Here is a 15,785-nt window from a genome sequence, read left to right on the forward strand (position 1 = left end):
CAAAAGAGAAACGGGGGAGGATGAGACTCATGTAACTTGTTTTTCTTTGAGGTTTTTTAATATAACCCGGGGCAAAGCTCCACAAAATATTAGCAGCCATTCTGGCAGCGCGCAAGGTGCATTTTATTAAGGATCCAGTGCTGTCGGAGAGAGCAGCATGTGTTTGCAATTACACTGAAGCAAATGTTTCTCTTCACACTTTGCGGTGGAACCTGAATTCATTTTCACATACACAAGCAGCCAGAAGATACTTTAGAGTTTGTGTCATACCATGTAGAGTCTAAAATTTTTTACTTGAACCAGCTGGCCTAGTTTCATTCAGAAAGCCTTACCATGTTAAAAAAAAAAACAACAACAAAAAAAGCCCCCCTAACACTTTTTAATGCATTTTAAAAACGTACGCTGCACCAGCTGCCTTTAAATTTCCTTCTCGACCCTGGAGCCATGACAGTTATTTCTTTTTATGGTCAAATCACTGTTTTTTAAGTGCAGAATTGTGTCATGTTGTGCAAGGACACGAGTCTGACTGCTGCATAATCACATCTTCTAAAGTCGGAGAAATGGCAGCAGGAGATCAGCGAGCGAGAGCGGGGCCGGCCTTTCACTTAAAAACGCTCATGCTAATACCAAGGCTAAATGAACATTACATTCCCGAGAGTGAAGGGAAAAAATATGGCTGCCCTCCAAGGATCGTTAAAAAGGTTAAATCCTGTTTATTTATTGCTAAGGATGCTCACTGATATTCAAATATGACTGTATACTGAAGCAAAATTGCAATGCAGTGTGACTGCTGGACTGTGATTTATAAAGCATGAGGCACAAACATTGAAAGCCTTATATATATATAGAGAGAGAGAGAGAAAAAAAAAACTATATACAGTCCTATATAAAAGCCTTTAATCCACTTATTGTCCATGCACATTTACGCCCAAGGCTGAGACTTAGACTCCATGCAGAAAAAAAAGCTGGTGTCTCCCTCCCCACACCCCCCGCCCTCCCCAGGGGAGCAGCATAGTTATTACTCACAAGATTGGCCAGAATGTAGTGGTAACCACGGCTGTTCTTCCCCAGGGTCACAACCTATGGGAGAAAAACATCGATACAGTAAACCACCCATGAGATGAGAGTTAAGAGCCAGGGCTAATGTAAGTGACTACAGCAATCACAGTAAACGCGGCGGCATCCCGCGAGCGCGCAGGATGCCGCCACAGACGTTTAAACAAAGGAGATCTTCTAAGGAGTAACAAGGAAGGGGCACTGCTGGGGGGGGGGGGGGGGTTCATTAAAGAGGAATTGATAATGAGAGAGAAACAGCAGCAACGTGGAACATCCTTGATCGCTTTTAAGTCATTCACGGCGCTAGGACGTGAGTCCTCGGTAGCTGCTGGACAGAAGGTAGAAAGATGTTTCAAAAGAATTTGTAGCGAGAGAGTAAGATGTAGATCTCTCCCTGCTTTGAAAATATCACACCTTTGGAGCATAACAGCATGTTTCAACCCACACAGTTTGTCTGAAAATAGTAAGTGGTGTTCTAAGCCATTCCATCACTGTGGTACTAACCATATGCTGTCTTTTATTCTAGATTTTCTTCATCTTTTTTTTCTTTTTTGCTCTGGCCCTGCAGATAAATCCGATGCTGAAACTCTAAACAGCTCTGGCTTGTCTGTGCATTACATGCTGGACAGGTTTTTTCAGTCGGACCTTGTGAGGTCTGTTATTTATGAGTTTGCAGACTTATGCGGATGGACTTCTGAGTGGCTGCCATGCAGAAAACCTGTCAACCATGTCTCCGTTTTCATCTGCGCTCTACAAACAGAGCAACACAAGTTTACAGCAAAATCAGCATGTTTGCACATGTTCTGGCTCCGTTGCAAAAACAAACTGTCAGTTTATCATCTGTTTGTGCATGCGTGTTCGGCTGGGGACGTTGGATATTTGTTACAGTGGGTCGTTTATGACATTCCCACAGAGCAGGAGAGAGTGATGCAAAGCACTCTTGCATCTATGCATTTTGGCACAAAAAAAGGTCTTTGGAAAAAAAAAAAGGGAAACAGTTTCTCCTGCTTCAAGTACAATTATAGCATCATTTTAACTGACCTATGTGCATGACCTATGTAGCAGTAGTAGTAGCAGTAGCAAATAATTGAACAACCTCCCTCGCTTGGCCTGAGCATACTCAAAAATCAAACAGACCACTCGTCTCCTTGTGGACATTTGAAGGTTGCCCACGAAGGGAAGAGGCATCTTTAGTGTTTTTCACAAACTCACAAAGCCTTTCACTCATGCCATCAAGCTGCTTGGGTGGGTCTGACAGCCTCCCCATCATTAAGGCTTTAAACCTCCACCACTGCTGAATGTCAGACAGACAAGAACAAACCAACAAAAGTGAAATAGAAACAAAGGGGAAGTGAGCTGATTATGATGCAGAAATAGCCAGAGACGACTGTTAGAATCCATCAATCTCCTTCTAATGATTAAGTGACACAAAGCTTCATGAAAATAGCTCCCTGCAACACTTTTACTGCAGTGAAATCACAGCGAGACAGATCAGGATAATTCTTCACGAGCCAATTTGGACTCTTTGCACTGCTGCATTTTCGCTGGACAAACCAAGTGGCTCCACTTTTCTTCACTGTGTGCTAACCTTGACTCTGGCCATAAGCCTCATCACACCTGCTCAGGAACTGGGCAAAGAAAGACCTCACCACCTGCCTGCAACCTAGAGTTCGCAGCCAGTCTGGCAGCGGCTACAAGAGGCAACCTTGGGATGGAGCACAGCGAGACTTTGATGACAGAGACACACAGAACCTCCAGCCAGAGTACACAAACCTTTCCCCTCAACCTCTTTAATTAGGCAGACAGCAAGACCCTCAGCTGCTCCAGGTGACACGGACAGATTTCGTTGTTAAATTAAACGTTCTTTTTAAAAGTCCTTTTGATATTGCAGAATTTATACACACAATACTTCAGCTCAGTGAAAGAGGATGTTCTGAAAGTTAATTTTATTATGACCACCTTTACTCTTCGTCTTCTTTTTTTTTAAAAAAATCCTGTGCTATCTGGGAGCTTTTACAAACAGAATTATGATAGCACTGCTGTGCTGAACACATTTTGCTTTTCCAAAATCAGCTCTATAAATTCTCTATAGGCTCTTCTTGTTTAGGGTTTATCTGTTTATTTCTTTATTTCTATTCATGTTATTTCAGTTATTACATTATATGTGGTATACAGTATAACAATGTCGAAGGCAGGAAAGGCTGGAGGGAAAAAAAGGGAGGTGGTGGGGGGGAGGTAATAGGAGGTTATTCTAGTACAAATAGAAATGCACAATGTTTCGCCACCTGCCACTGTGTGTGAAAATGCACAGGTACATACATCAGCAATCTTCTTTTGGTGTGTGTGTGTGTGTGTGTTTGTGTGTGACAGAGAGAGAAAGAAAGTGAGAATGTGTCCTTTGTTACGAAATATACTTGAAAATGAGGGTGGGAAGCTTCAATCAGGCCATTCGCAGCCCCCAAGAGCACTGAAGACGTAAGGCCACACTCTCAGGCCTCCCAGAACCGCTCAGTACCTGGCAGAGACCACCCCCTGCTTCCCCGACACGGAAGAGATCCAAGCCATCCCAAACCACCAAGGGAGTGGGTTAATGACCATGCCAGCCTATCCAACCACACACTCTGGGGGGGTAGCAGCATCCAGTGGAGAGTGGTGGAGAGGGTGAACACCTCCCTTGATGACTACAGTGACATTAAAAACAAGGAGCAGGTCACCAGCCAGCAGAGGCACATGATGGGGTCTACCCACTGAGACCTACGTGACCCACAACCCTCTGTCTTGTTTCTTTATGTTGTTATATAATAACAATGTCAATAATGACACCGTTACTTGAAGAGAAGGCTTTTTATCGAAATGTACTTCACATGTAAACAAAGCTTCGCCATCACAGTCTGCTCAGAGGTAAATCCCTCTAGCTCTCTAGCTCCCCCTATAGTCTAGGAGTATTAACAACATAAAAACATGATACTAGGCAAATATGGATTTGCTGTTATCATTACACCCTCCATCAAGAACCTTATTTGTATGACTGTCCACAATGACAATAATCCAGGGCACCGAGGGAGCATCCACCTTCCCCACCACAGAGGTCAGGTTGGAGTGTGGATATCAGTCCAAAGTCTTGGGGCTGATCTGCACGCTGAGCCACAATAACTGCCATCTATTCAATTACAACTAAAGTTGCTCCCTCACCTGGGCACCCCACCCCACCCTATGGGCCTGCAGGCACCCACGAGCCGCCAAGGCACAGACCAGACTTCCCAGTGTGGGCCAACCCATCTTACACAGCGAGGCTGCCAAAGTGGCACAGACCAACCCCACACCACACTGGTTAAATGCCTTCTCTAAATCTAAAGAGACAGCAGTGGTTTCTAATTTGTTGATAGAGCAATAGTCCATTATATTTGTTATATTTGTTAGTCTACAACCACCTTTATTTATTTCAGCCAGCTCTCTCCCAAGAAACCTTTCTTGTAAGTAGCCTTCAGTATTCAATCCATGTATGCTTTTACTAAGTTAGCGCTGTGTTTGGAATCGTTGTCCTGCTGAAAATTGAAGAAAATTAGATGCTTTCCAGATGGTATTCCAAAATCCTTTTCAGGTTAAATACTTTTTATCAATTTAACAAGATCTCTAACATCATTGGCTGAAATAAACCCCCAAACCATGACAGTACCTCCACTGTGTTTACGTATGGCTGTAGAAACTCACCGTTTATCTCCAGAGATCCTCTATATATATTGGTGAACTTATTAGTGTACATTTTTTTTGAAACAAAAAAAATTAAATGTAGATTTTTCACTCTATAAGACTTGTTGCCACTGATTTTTGGTCCAATTCAAACTTTTCTCCCTGTTCTGTCCTCTCCTAAAAATTTGCTTCCTCTCCTAAAACATTGTGTATCTATGGATAATATGTCATGTAAAGATCAATAAAAAGCCAAATACCATTTCAGAATATTCAAAGGTTTCTATTAAAGATATTTATAATGGTTCATAAAATTATAGCATCTAAGATGAACATAATGGTAAAAATTATTTTGAGGAGCCAAATGTGAAACTAAATATCACGTTATCGTTTTCAGCACAGATTTACATAAAAAGTGTAGGCAGGTGAAAGAGCTAGCCCTGATTAAAGTCGAACAGCAAATCATCTACCAACACCTCTAAAACGCACTAATTAATACACTGTAACCTATTTGTTAAAACTATCTGCAGAATTTGGTAGGTGGATTTAGTTAAATTAATTCTTTTTTACATGTATATATTTAAATCAATTGTTTTGTTTTGTCTTTGGCATTGATTCCTGAGGGTAAGCAATACATGTTATAATTATAAAGAGAAATGAACTGTAGCTCATCATGACACAATTCTTAAACATCTGTAAGCACAAAATTACTGGGGTGCAGCTGATATACTGACTCTAGCCACTGACACAGCACTGATATCTAGGTATCAATTAGTAAGGCCAATACTGAAGTACTACAGATATATTTGTACAGTGTGGTAAACAGGTCCTGAGTCACCTCTCATTTTTTTTGTATTTCCCTTCTTAAAAAGTGTAATTGGAAGCAAAATATAAGGAAATGAGAAGTGGCTCAAGAACAAATATGTTTTCCTTTCCATCAGGAATAAATACCAAAAAAATCTAAAACAAATGATTGAAATGTATAAATGTAAAAAAGGAAAACAACTTATTTAACTAAGTCCACCTACCAGTGTGCAGATAGTTTTAGCAAATAGGTTACAGTGTATTAATTAGTGAGTTTTAGAGGTGTTGGTAGATGATTTGCTGCTCAACTTTAATCAGGGCTTGCTCTTTCACCTGCCTACACTTTTTATGTAGATCTGTGCTGAAAATAATATGGTGATATTTATTGTCACATTTGGCTCCTCAAAATATTTTCAACTGTTGTTTACCATTATTTTTAGCTGCGTTGGTTAAACTGCTATAATTTTATGAACGGTTTTATTAACTTTATCTTTAATAGACATCTTGGAATATTTTAAAACTGTGGGGTTTATAATATTCTTTGGGTTTTTGATTATTATCTTTAGAGGATATACTGTCCATTCAAGCCCACTAGCCAATTATTCCATGTCCCAGTGACACTGAAGAGAAATGTGCTTGGTGTGTCTCCCCCTTCAGTAATTCCTCTTTTTAGTACACTTTACCCCTTCCACATCGATCCACTAGCTGGTCCCACAGCCATTTGTTCTGCAGCTGAAAGAAAGCCTGCATTTTGCAGACTGCAGTTTTCTTTAAAGCCTGACAACTAGGGTGACCTTGACTTTACCCTCATCCAGTCTCTTCCTGCTTCAGACCTCCCAGACAGAGAGCCCTAAATGCAAAACTACACCTACACATTTCTAATAAACATCATCCTCCAAATTTGACCTTTCCAGTGCAGAGTTTGCCACACAACACACGAAGAGGCAGGAGGAAAATGATAGGCTCCCCAGAGTTTGTAAATATCATACCATTCACTGCAAGGCATATGAAAGACAAGCAAATAATGACGCAATAGTTTTTAGCCTCTCTCTGAACTATGGAAACCCAGAATCCAAAGCACCATTAAACTCATAGGGCTTCATAAAATTAATCTTTACCGAGTCTTCGCAGTTTAACAGTTGGCTAATTATTCTCTATTATTCTTTAAATTTTAATTTTTAAGATTAGTGAAAAAAAAGTAATTGAATATCTTGTTTTGTTCAACTTGTTTTACCTCAAAGATATTCCACTAGAAAGAATACAAAGACAAACAATTTTGTTTGATTTAACAATCAATCTATTAGAACAGAAGATAATTTCCCATCAGTCTACTAATTCATTTGCTGTAATTGTTACAGATCAGTGTTTTAGTAAGGAATGTCCAGGAAGAGGTTGAGTCGCCACAGCTTTCTTGCAAGGGTCAATGCTCCATCAAAAGGACATTTAATTTATTTATGAGTTGTGTCATGTGTGATTTGTGCTTACATATATTTTGAAGTAATCTATATTTTTACTCTAAAGCCAAGGTCAGAAACAGGCATATGTTTAAAGAAACAACAGTCTATGAATATTAACACTTTCACTGCAACTCACTTTTAGTGTTAATGGCTCCATCGCTGTGCTATGACTTATAATACTAAATGTCAGTCCTAGTAAGTCTCATACAGTGAAAGCTAAGATGTGTGTTTTCAGTCTCCCCTTTGGCTGCTGACTTGACATTAGCTAACATTTAAAATTCATAGACTAAAAGGCTGCAGCTCATGGTGCTCAAGATGCTGATGTGATATGCCTAAAGGTGTTTTACTCTACGCTAATGTCAGATCTTTGTTGCTTGGTTTTTTGTCAGTCTGTTGTCACCAGAATCGATGCTTAAGACATTTTTTAAAGCAAAATTTAAAAAAAAAAGAAAAAAGAAACAATATTTGTTTGTTTCTTTCAAGCTTCATACTGCTAACATTAGTTTGGCTCTTTGCAAGCATCTGCACGGACAGCATGCTAACACAAAGCTAGCCAAGAACCCAGAGTGATGTTAAAGTTGAGTTTTTGCCGACCCCAGCCTTGAAGTCTGATCTTCAACAGGTAACACAGGCAGTGATGACCAGTCAGGTTTGTAGCCTCCATTTTTACCTGTTCATGTTTCTAAAGTAGAATTACTGTGGCGATCGCTTTGAAGTCTCTTTTCGGCTGGTTTTCATTTGTTGGCTCTGTTCAAACATAAATACTAAAAGAAGGACCACATGTGCGGTCTCATTGGGTCAGGGATTTGTGTTGGTGTGTAGGACTAAAGATTATACTGTTAACTGGTAATTATGAGACAGCGCCCTTTACGACATTTTATGGAGTAATAAGAAAGTAATGTAATCAGTGTTACTTTTAAGAAAACTGTGGGTGTAATAATTATATTTGTTGATTAACGACCCTAACACTGGTACTGAGCAGAGTTCTCAAAAGAATGGATTCTTGGACACTAATTGGTACTGAAATCTCTTATTACATTAAATACCCATTAGCAAAAGTATTGATAGCAGCTAATTGCAAGAATAGTAGCACAGCAGCTTAGTGAATCAAGAGGGACACCCTGGGCTTCATGAAGAGTTTCATAAGGTCAGTAAAGCTCTTCTAAATAACATTCAATTTTTTTAACTGTTATCATATATGTTAACCTGGCCAGCCAAACGTTAGATGTTTACCTATTAGCAATAAACCACATTAACATTTTATAAGTTATAAAAGTATAAAAGTAGTCAGTAAAGTTCTTCAAATTAAAATGAAATTACTTAACTGTTATCATAGGGTGACCAACCGTCATCTTTTCCCCGGACATGTCCACTTCGAGATTGATAAAAATGTCCGGGTTTTCCTATAGGGCTATAGAGAATCCATATGTGTGACGTCATCCCCGAGCTGCTTCTTTGTGAGTTGTTGTTCAGCGCTCAAAGACGGGACAGACAGCGCACAGGAGCGCCTGGTGATGTTTGAAAGATGCCAAAGCGCAACTGCAGCTTTTCAGACGAACTGCAAAAGAAATTTCCCCGTACCGTCCCGGTACAGGTAATTTTTCTTATACAGATGAGGCCTTATTTTTGTACCATTAGTTAATTCCAGAGGTTTTTAAGTTATTTATTTGCCCTTGTTGACTTGTAAAAGCCTATATGACATTTTTTGTTTCACCATTCATTAACCGCACAGAGAAGGCATCGTTTACATATGTTAAAATTTTCTTTAAGCAAACAGTATTATTAAAGTTCTTCATGACTGAGCCAAGTGTCCAAGTGCATTTTATAAGTTATCAATATAGGAGAAGCTAGCAACTTTGGCTAATTCATAAAATGTTAACATGGGAGCTAGGCAGCAAACATTATTTGACAGACAAACATTATCTGGGTACTGGTTTGAAATTCTAGTGCACAGAAATATCAATCATTAGTGTTTTTTAAATATTACAACAGTACAAAGTAGCAAACCATCTTTGGCTAATCGAACATACAACTGTTTCCAATGCAAATTTAAACAAACTTTCTTGGCATAGTTTGACTATAGTTTAGAACTGTGTATGAAAATCCCTGTAATTCCTATTGAGCCCAATCAATTAAAGCTGAAAGTCTGAGCTTCAATAGCATCTTAATTGCTTAATTTCAAATCTATTGTGGTGGTGTACATGGCCAACATTATGAAAAGTGTGGCACTGTCCGTTGTACATTGCTGGACTTCATTGTACAATCTTGTGACTGTAGAGATTCCTAAGTGTCCCACTTCAATTAGGATGGGGCAGAAGGCTGAATTTTAGTTTTATATGCTTTGATGTAAAAGGACTTTCGCCTTTTTCGAACTCCCATTTTTTACTTCAAGGCGCTTGTAGAAGTGCTTTTAGTGGAGCACTCTCTAATTAACAGCAAATAGCGGCTGTGGCTGAGACGCTTTTCTTGGCAGCCGTGATATATGCCCCTGAAGTGTTGGCCTTCCCCCAAATGCGGAACGTTTTAGAAACACCTGACTCATATTCAAATGATTATGTCTATCATTGCGCTGAGATACAAGAACTACTTAGAGTTGATACCTTGGGAGGAAGAAATCATCGGAAACGTAGCAGAGACAGCCGCATGCTTGTGTGCCAAAACTTTAAAGGAGAAAGATGGCTTACTCAGTTTTTATTGAAAATGAACGAGGCAATTTCACATGACTGATAAGGTGAAAGGGGCTCCTCTGGTTTATATATTGCAATATTATACACTGTATTCTCACACAGTTATGGCAACATGTTCAAATCTCACAGTCACACCGCCCGGGTTTCAGCCTCTCATTCATTGGTTGAGTCAGCAGGTCACATTCTTTTTAATGATAACACGTTAATCCCATTTAATTCTATAATCACAGTTAATAAATGGCCCTCAACACCTAAGGTTGGTGTCAGGGATTTGAAAGCAGCACCTAGCTTTACATCAAGCAACATGAGGGCAACGGGCTGATGTTGAGATCAGAAGCGTCTTTTATATCAGTGGAGAGATTAGCTTGCTTTCTTAGCAGTTTTCTCAGCGATGTGTAATCAAAGGGCGATGACTGCAAGAGAAGGATTAACGTGGTGTTTTACTTGTAACTCGGAGATTGCCAGAGTGCATTTATTCAGACTTGTTTTTTCCTCCCATTCTTTAATACCTTCACTCACATCCATGTTTGTCACAATATGTCATCCCTGGGTTTTCACTGAGTCATCTGCAACATTTATCGAGTCTCTTCTTTTTATTGCTGACAGCCTTCTTTTATATGCTGGCGATCTGTCATCCATTCTCTCCCTCTCCCGCTACTTCTTATCTCCCATGGTAAAACGTCCTACCCTTTTCTTAAATTCGATATCATGCAAAGACTTGAGATTCTATAATACATCGAACTGCTGGTTTTCTCAGAACTCTCTATTGGAGAGGGGAGAAACGGATGGACAATCTCCAGTTCTCCATGGGGAGGCAATGTGGCCACCCTTAATTCCTCTACAGGCAGCAAAATGTTGTTCTAACAAATCCCCAAATGCACCTACTTTTTTTCTTGCTCTTTCAGTGAATCCTTTTTGCTTTTTATTGTTTTTTTTTCCTGTATGAAAATGCAGCTTTGTGGCTGGCAGGGTGCTCACTGCCAGCCTGTCTTTGAACAGCTTGCTTGCCCTGGGCCTGTCCAAGATGCCATTGTCTGTCTGTGTGTGTGTGTGTGTGTGTGTGGTTTTTTTTTATTTTATTATTTTGTTTTTTTCTTTCCTGTCTGCTTGCCCGCCTGTCTCTCTTTACACTAGTGATGAGCAGGTTGTTGCCTCTGAGCAGACTCCAGTGCAGAAATCCCAGGAGAAGAGGCAGCCAGCAAGGAGCACAGAAACTGATACGTGTACGAGCAATCTCACTGATGAATCAGATTAGGCGTGACAACACATACAGTCAAGTAAACAAGCATACACTCAGAGGCTGCAATACATACACTCACTATTAAAAACCACCAGTGGTAGCAATACAGAGATGATCGCTGTTTGTTTACAGGGCTCCTTTAACGGTATAAATATTTTGGTTCATGTATGCTATCATAAACCTAGATGGTTCAATGAAACACATTGATTGGATATGTTTAGGAGAGCAGAGCTGGCAGAGGGTCTGATATTCTAGTCATAAGGAAAGATTTGCCATAGGGTTAATTTATTTGCAGTGCAGTATTGATGGAGAAGTCCTATAAGCGATAAATCCTGAGTGGTTGTTACAGCATAAAATGATAATGGCCCGGGCGTAGCATTCTCCTCAGCATCTCAAAACAAATTTGTAGGGACGCTCAGTCAGCTCTCGTACGAGTAAACAAAACTTGGCCTGATGCAGCAGTATGCAAATACTTCTCTTATGAAGCTTTTACATCATGTCAAATGAAGTACGAAGGGAATAAAAGAAACGTTCAGGTGGGTGGGTGGGCGCCAACCACAGAAGAGGCACATTCTGTTTTGTGCTTGTATGTAGAAACCTCCATTTAAGAACATGGTAGGTGAACTAAAGCAAGCCAATTAATTGATTATGATTCTGGAAGGGAACCACGACCACTTAAATAACAATTTAATCATAGTAATTTGATCAAGAGAGAAGAGAAAGCCTTCTACCTTCTCAGCATATGTTCAGTTTTATTGCAAGGCTTGTTAAATCTTGTAAAAAGCACTCAGGATGACCTCGCTGTTGAAAAATGCTATATACAGAACCCACGCTTGCCTTGGCTTTTTATATAGTTAGCTATTCAGAAGAATAACATAAGAACGTTTTACTAGATGGTTATTCATCGCACAAAGAGTAGTGGTCTACAGTCTCCTCTAAATTACAAATTATTTTCTTTTAAAGGTAAACAGCTAACCTGCGTGTTTACTGTGCTTCTGTACAGCTAGTGGTAATACTATTTGCAAAGCTGATACCTGAATGGATCTGTGCACACAGAGATCTTTGACTTTCACATTATAACTGCTTCCCACGGCTGCTTTTCTTCAGACAATATGTTCTTACCACACCGATGAGTTATGCAAGCTAGCCCTGAACTGTAGTATATTTTACTATGGTATCTAGTTGTGAATGGCACAATATACTGTACCTAATGTATCAAGTATGCACAATGACCGATTTTTAAAAACTTTGTTATGACTGTGCAATTGTAATTGTGATGCATTAGCATTTGAGCAGCAGTCTACTTACTTGATAGTTTATTTTGCTGTTCATTTATATTAAATGAAAAATTCTAAAATACAGAAAAGAAGTAACAATAACTATAAAAACACCCGAATATCTATTATATCTAATTTTATTCAAAAGTACAAAGTTAAAAAAAAAAATACTTTGAAAAAAGTGTTAAGTTTAAGGATGCATAGAATATCTGTACTTTTAAACCATACTGACATTTGGAAGTTGAATAACTATACTAGATCGAACCAGCAGATCGTTCACAGGCACTGTATCAAAAGCAGTGTTAATGAAGAGCAGCACAGAGGTTTCTCTTTCTGTGCAACAATTGTGCAAGCTCGTCACTTTCCCATTGCGATAACGACACTCCACGAACATCATTGTCTGCTTAAAGGAAGAAAAAAAAAATCCATTCAGCAGTGGGATTACTCAGACTGAAATCATAAAACTAAGCCACCGAGCTGATTCCCATTTCCCCCAGCAATCAGCTAGCTGGATCTGCTCTGCGTCATGATCCTCTCTCAACAGGCACTGACCTTGACGGATTGGAGCAACATTATGACACGCAGACACCAGCGCCTGCACACCGGTTCTGTTCGAACTCAGCCACCAGTCTGCCACAGATTAAACTCTATCTGTCGACAATCATTGGTTAATAGAACTACTACAGCAGGTAGAAGCAGCGGGTTTTACCACATAGCAGACAGTGGGTGCCATTTTTGGCATGATTGCCCCCGTGGGAGACGGCCCATTCCTGTTTCAATGTATAATGGCCCGATAGGAGGCAGCTGCAGAGTGAAGTCCAGCAGCGTCCCTGAATGCCTCATGACTCATCTATATTGGCAGAGCTAGCTGGATTATTTCAATTAGCTCTAACAAAAAAACAATCCCACGCTGAGATTGTCACTGAAACAAGGGGCAAAACTGAGCACGCTGCTGCTTTGAAGGTTAGCTTCTGCAAAAGCTACATTTCTCCCCTCTTTGTAGAAAAAAAAAAGCCAAGGCAGAAAAATGAATGATGATGATTATCGTCGCATGTTGAGGAGGAAAGAGCTCAACATAAAAAAGAAAGAAAAATCATTAACGGGAACAAAGACAGGAACAGAATAACATCAAACAGATTACTGCCCCGCATCCTTATTATTGTTTACAGGGAGAAAGCAATTAAAAACGCAACCATTAATATGCCTCACACGTGATGTGTAATGAGTGTTCTAAGCTTTTCTTAAAAGCTGAAGCATATTCCAACACTTTGAACGGAAACGTATTTCGATATAGTCCCAGGATTGTAAAGGGAGGAAATTTGCGGTTCAAGAATTAAATTAGACACAGCAAATTAATACTAAAAGCTATTCTGTTTTAAACTATGACTCTGGGATCAAATTAGATTCATAAAAAAACAAGTGAAACTAACAGTCGTTGAGGGGATATTGTGAGGCAAAGAGAAGCCAATATCTAAATGAATGTTAACGAGCAGAATCCAATTCAGGAACTGATTGCCTTATAAGCAGGCAGGGGTGCAGGCTGGAGAGGAGCAAGCGAGCAGAGGAGATGCATGGCATAATAGCCACTCATCTATTCATGGTAATTGTGTTTCCCCTACTACAAGGACTGGTGGACCTTTCATTTTCTCCTCAGGCAATGGACGTGATAGAGGAACGGAGGGGTTTTGGGTTGTTAGGAGAGGATTAAAAGGGCTACATCATCAGTGGTCTCTTCAAATGGCTGCTCACACTCAGACCTCTCGCTACCTTGGGCTCTCGGGCAGCTTCAATACACAAAGATTTTCAAACGAGACAGCATCAGACATTGCAACCAAACAATGCCAAATAGGGCTCTTTAAATAGGCAGGGTTGCTGCTATGTCTCATAGGCCTTAGGTGATCCCAAACTGAGTGAGTATAGGAAAAAAGAAAGAAAAAAGAAAGAAGGTTTGGTTCCAAAATTAGCTATGGTGAGTCAAACGCATACATACACCAGTATTAGCAAAAACCTGAAAGTCTTAGATAATAAATTATAAACGGATTAAATGTTTCTTGATTTCATCACTTCACTGATAAAGTGGAGCTTTTTCTCCACAAAGCGTTGCCTTCTGCAACTGAAAAATAAATGTGTAAAAAAGGAACACGTTAATTTAAACCTGATAAAAAAAGAGCTAAGAGGACTTGCAGAGTTCTGGAGGTTAACACTTTTTACGCTATACATCAGTCATTCGACACTGAAACTTTGGCAGCACAAAGACACAAAGATATTCTGACTGTAAGTATTATAAACAAACTACAGAGACTACATTTCCCATAATGCTAGATGTTCTGTTAACCTAGCCTGGCAAGTGCACAATTTTTATTACACATGATGATCTTCCCTCTCAGCCAAAGATAACTCAAAGCATGTATTTAGATGCAACTAGTGTTCAAGAAGACTGCTAAATAAACTTTGGTATATAATAAAATAAGTCCTTTTAATATCTGCTGTTTTAGTCTGCTACTACTGCAAGCGAAAAAAAAAAAGGACTTGAGGTAGAGTGTAAGTGTAGGCGGTGATATAATGAGCATGCCTATACACTGAGGCTCAGAGGCTCACCTGCTCTAATATAGTGTTGATCCTATCCACCTCGCAGTCAATCACATAGCGCTTCTCCTGCCTCCTGTCCATCTCCTCAATGATGCGCTTGAACTCGGCTGCGTCCGTTGTGCTGCTAACAGAGCGAGCGGTCACCTGCCAGTTGTTAGCGACTGCTGCCTCCATGATGGCCTGCAGTATGGAGAAACCTACAGGGGGAGAGAGAGTGAGAGCGCGTAACTCAGAGGATTAAACAAAAAAATCGACCAGCACACATCAAGAGTTATGCAGAACCGAGTGGCTTCTAATTTATTCTGGAGAGGTTTTTGCTTGAATCCAGAGGTTAAAGGCCATCTCATTACAATCTAAAATAGCATTACAAAGTCTGCAAGCCCACTAAAATATTTTCTAGAGTCTAGACTTTGTGTGCCTGTGTGTATGTGTGTTTAATTCACATTTGCATATTGACAAGGCAGTATCATAATGAAGTGAAAGGACAGGAATCGTATCTCCATATTATTAAAAGATCAGTGGGTGATGTTATTGCACTTGGCATCAATTAAATTATGGCATTTAGCTCAGCCACATGTTAACTTTGACAGTGCGGTGAAACACATTGCAGCCTGTGTCTCCTTGGAGGATCCTGCCAACTCATTTTAAGATAAAGACAATGAAAGATTTATCCAAGCCAGTGGTAGCAAGTGATCATTATAATACTAGAAGAATGGAGAATGAGCCCTTCTAATGATTAATTCACACATGAAATATTTTCATTTAACAGAGTGCTCAGAAACACTATGGTCAAATCACATACCACACAATGAATAATGTAACCATATTTCTGGAGGGATAAATTGCATGTAGGACAAGCTGAAATAAAAATGGCTTAAATCGTCTCCAGTGTATAACAAATGGGCATGAATGTGATGAAGACTGTGAAAATCAAACATCATTAGGCCAAGCAGAATGCAGTCATAACATGTGCAATATGCTTATTTTT

The 15,785-nt window shown here is 39.7% G+C and overlaps 1 protein-coding gene across 4 annotated transcripts in view; it reads right to left on the reverse strand.

The window, feature by feature from the left end:
• Nucleotides 1-15,785, reverse strand: part of LOC102783061 (glutamate receptor 3) — a 90,434-nt gene that overhangs the window by 29,665 nt on the left and 44,984 nt on the right. For all 4 annotated transcript variants that reach the window (XR_004843783.2, XM_006781606.2, XM_006781605.2 and 1 more), the window contains exons 4-5: nt 14,807-14,994; nt 1,027-1,080 (exon numbers count right to left, since the gene is read on the reverse strand). Coding sequence is in view for 3 of the 4 variants with exons in the window: in XM_006781606.2 (XP_006781669.2) it covers nt 1,027-1,080; nt 14,807-14,994 (242 nt within the window). In the remaining variant the exon portion in view is untranslated. The remainder of the gene's footprint in view (nt 1-1,026; nt 1,081-14,806; nt 14,995-15,785) is intronic.

Source organism: Neolamprologus brichardi, chromosome 2 (genome assembly GCF_056152115.1).
Source record: "Neolamprologus brichardi isolate AB-2024 chromosome 2, ASM5615211v1, whole genome shotgun sequence".
In the NCBI taxonomy this organism is placed as follows: Eukaryota; Metazoa; Chordata; class Actinopteri; order Cichliformes; family Cichlidae; genus Neolamprologus; species Neolamprologus brichardi.